Below are 3,144 nucleotides of genomic sequence, written 5' to 3' on the forward strand. Positions count from 1 at the left end.
ATTTTCTCGAACACTTGAGTCGCAAGTCGTTTTCGATTATGACATCTAGGAAATTTTTGGGACGTCCAACCTGTGAAATTTGCATGTGCCAAGGTATAAAGTTATCAATTCTAATGATTATCATATCTTGATAATAATCTTGCAATAAAATAGAATAAACAAAGAAAAACGTGATAGGAGTTGCACGACAATAAACATGAGTTGCATTTTTGTTGTTTCATATATGTTAGCAAAGTTATATGTTTCCCTACCATGTTCACACTAAGTTCTTTGTCACCCATTAAATATCTAATAAACATGAAACAACTCCAACAATAAATATGCTGGTAAAAAGTGAACTCTATATATTTTTGATAATATTAAACAGCATAATCAAGGTGCTAGCCCATACAAACACAGGCCACTAGCACATTGGAATCAATGTTTAGATAGTAGCAAAACAGAAAAGAAGAAAAATATCAAAATAAATAGCTCCAGTCCTATTACAAAAATTCAATCAGCTGCATGTGATTGCTTGAACTTGCACCTTTGTCATCTCCATGCTTTTTGAATTCCATCTTCTGCAACATACGAAGTAGTGCTGTCACATTCTCCTGCATAGTAGAGTTGGATTGGAAGAGATCAACCATCTTTGCTACATCGGCTTTGAGGTTGATGAGCTCCTCTGTCATCTTCTCGAAGCCTTTTTTGAAACTAATGAGCTCCTCTGCCGTCTTGTCACATTTAGAGCAGTTGTGATGCTCGGGATGAGCAGAATGGTCAAGAGGGGCAGTGTCCATACTAGCAGAGTTTTGCCTATTATCAAAGTGCCCAGTTTCCTCAGTGTCTTTCACATTTTCGAAAACCTCCGCCATATATTTCATCTCCTCTTCGTTGGTAGCGGTGTTGGTGTTAAATCTCCTGGGATTGGTACCCACCCCATTGACAGCATCGAACTGAACTGTGCCTCTTTCACCACGGCTATGCTCGAGTTCGTAGAGAGTCTGAGCTGCCAGGTTTTGAGAGGAGTGGGGAGTTTGAGGAGATCCAATCAAAGTTATTGGCACGTTCAACGCTGCATCTGGACACCCTTGAACATAAGCGTGTGAGGGCGTAGGTTCTATATTATTTTCTATCTGTGCGTCATTCTGTTCACCATTCTTATGCTCTGTTCCCTTTTTCTTGAAAATACGGCATAAGACAAAAGTATCCTGTAGACATCCAAGAGAAATATTGTAAGTTTCTAATAATAATGGATGAAGTGAGAATGGAAATACTACCGAAAGAACATTGCATAATCCTATAGTAAGTATTTAATGAGGCAAATTTGGGAGAAGAATGCTAGAGCAAATGCATTTCAGTGCCTTTTCAGGGACTCTGGTTTTGGTTTTGGCGTAGGATTCGTAAAATAACACTATCAAAGTTGGATCAAATCCCGAAACTTAATTTAATAGCTGCATATCCTCTGTATATCTACTCTCTAATATATTCTCCACTCACTCCAATATTCCTCGTTTGTTTCAAAGAAATCTAAAATTGTATTTAATTCAAACAGGGTACCTGCAAACCAGCTGCGCCATCTAGAGAATATTCATGCATCACCCAATCTGTTTGTTCCCCCTGTGGAGTGCGGCCTGTGTAGAAGACTAGGGTTCTCTTCACACCCAACTGTGAGGCAATCTTACGGCCCCTCCCACTTGCTTTCCAGTAACCAGCTTTAGTGGCCCTGTTTATGCGTGAACCAGTATGATACCTTCTCTTAAGAAGAGTGAAGAAATACCATTGCGAATCTCCATTGGACAGAGGAGACTTATCTGCCAAAACATCAGAAATCGGAATTAGTTATTTAAGTTAAAGAGTAGACAATTAAATCGGAAGCATAAAACACTATTTCACAAACCACCTGATTTACAACCATGAAGTAGATATTAAAACTCAGACAAAGTATCTGATTACATCTGCTGTTAAGTTACCAAGTTGGAAAACCGGATGTGTTGAAGTTCAATTTCAGTTTGTTGCATAATTAACTGAGAGCTCTAGCATATGTTTTTCAATTTGACAAATTAGTACCAATTTCAAAATGTGAATACAACATTTGAAGCTAAATACAGATTAATCAGCCAATAGACCTTATATATCCAACTGGGGTTACCATATAAGCTGTATTATGTATAAACATAGCGTGTAGGACAGAAAAGACTGCCCTATTCAAAATAGAGACTGTCCTTTACTTCTTAATCTGACGGAAGTCTAGTTGTCAGAGTAGAGATTATACATACTCAGGTGATGAAAAAGAGTAAAAACCCAATAAGGCTAGAACATACTCAGGTGATGAAAAAGAGTAAAAACCCAATAAGGCTAGAACATACCAGGTAGATCCCATGGCTCGCAATCGTACAAACCTATTTCTGGAATGATATCCGGCTCAATCTTACGTCCACTCACTTTTCTCCGCAAATAACTCAAGAGTTCTTCATCCCTGGGATAGAACCTGAAACCTGGAGCCACTAACGGAGCTGCCATGATGACAAACAAAAACAAATGCGTGCAATGTATAATGCATTGAAGTTGTTAAATAGTCGAGATAAACCGCCATCCCAACCCATGATGACTACTTGCATAAAATCCCTTTAATATATTAAAAAGTGGGTTCCATGAAATAGACAAACTCATTACATATTGTGGGAGATGGTTTTGGTAGACTTTTAGGAGATCAAAATCTCTTTAATATATAAAAATCTCTTTAATATATTAAAAAGTGGGTTTTCAGAAGGGAAATCCCTTTAATATATTAAAATCCCTCCATGAAAGCCAAGTATTATTAAAAAGTCTACCAAAACCATCTCTTTTCAAAAGTACATTATCCTTACATTTAAATAATACTTGGCTTTCATTTAAATAATAGTGTTTTCTTCTTTCTGTAGTAAAAAGAATATTATACTTGTAATGTTAAAGCCAGTTATTAGAGACTAGCTACTGCAATTAATTAAATAGTTAGAGAAGAGAAAAAGCTTGTATCATAATACGTGCATATAAAAATCGGGTAAGCAGTGACTCACACCTGTTTGACAAGATGTCTGCTTGAAAGATCAACAATGGCAGAGCTGCAGAGGTTTTTAAGAGCATTTTTTATGATAAATTATTGTAAGGAGCATCTCTATATAT

The 3,144-nt window shown here is 36.9% G+C and overlaps 1 protein-coding gene across 1 annotated transcript; it reads right to left on the bottom strand.

Annotated features, from left to right (window-relative positions):
* Positions 1-482: 482 nt before the first annotated feature.
* Positions 483-2,502, bottom strand: LOC131875336 (NAC domain-containing protein 45-like). Its single transcript, XM_059219430.1, has 3 exons — positions 2,349-2,502; positions 1,540-1,793; positions 483-1,190 (listed from the first exon to the last, which is right to left on the bottom strand). The coding sequence occupies exons 1-3, from the start codon at positions 2,500-2,502 to the stop codon at positions 483-485; spliced, it is 1,116 nt and encodes a 371-aa protein (XP_059075413.1).
* Positions 2,503-3,144: the final 642 nt, after the last annotated feature.

The sequence above is a fragment of the Cryptomeria japonica genome, chromosome 4 (assembly GCF_030272615.1).
Source record: "Cryptomeria japonica chromosome 4, Sugi_1.0, whole genome shotgun sequence".
Classification (NCBI taxonomy): domain Eukaryota; kingdom Viridiplantae; phylum Streptophyta; class Pinopsida; order Cupressales; family Cupressaceae; genus Cryptomeria; species Cryptomeria japonica.

Excerpts from the sequence above, each read along its gene's own strand:
- LOC131875336 (XM_059219430.1), bottom strand. The coding sequence starts at position 2,502 with ATGGCAGCTCCGTTAGTGGCTCCAGGTTTCAGGTTCTATCCCAGGGAT. Across the intron at positions 1,794-2,348 it reads CGAGCCATGGGATCTACCTG|ATAAGTCTCCTCTGTCCAAT; the intron begins GTATGTTCTAGC and ends ATGTTTTGGCAG. Across the intron at positions 1,191-1,539 it reads ATGGCGCAGCTGGTTTGCAG|GATACTTTTGTCTTATGCCG; the intron begins GTACCCTGTTTG and ends GGATGTCTACAG.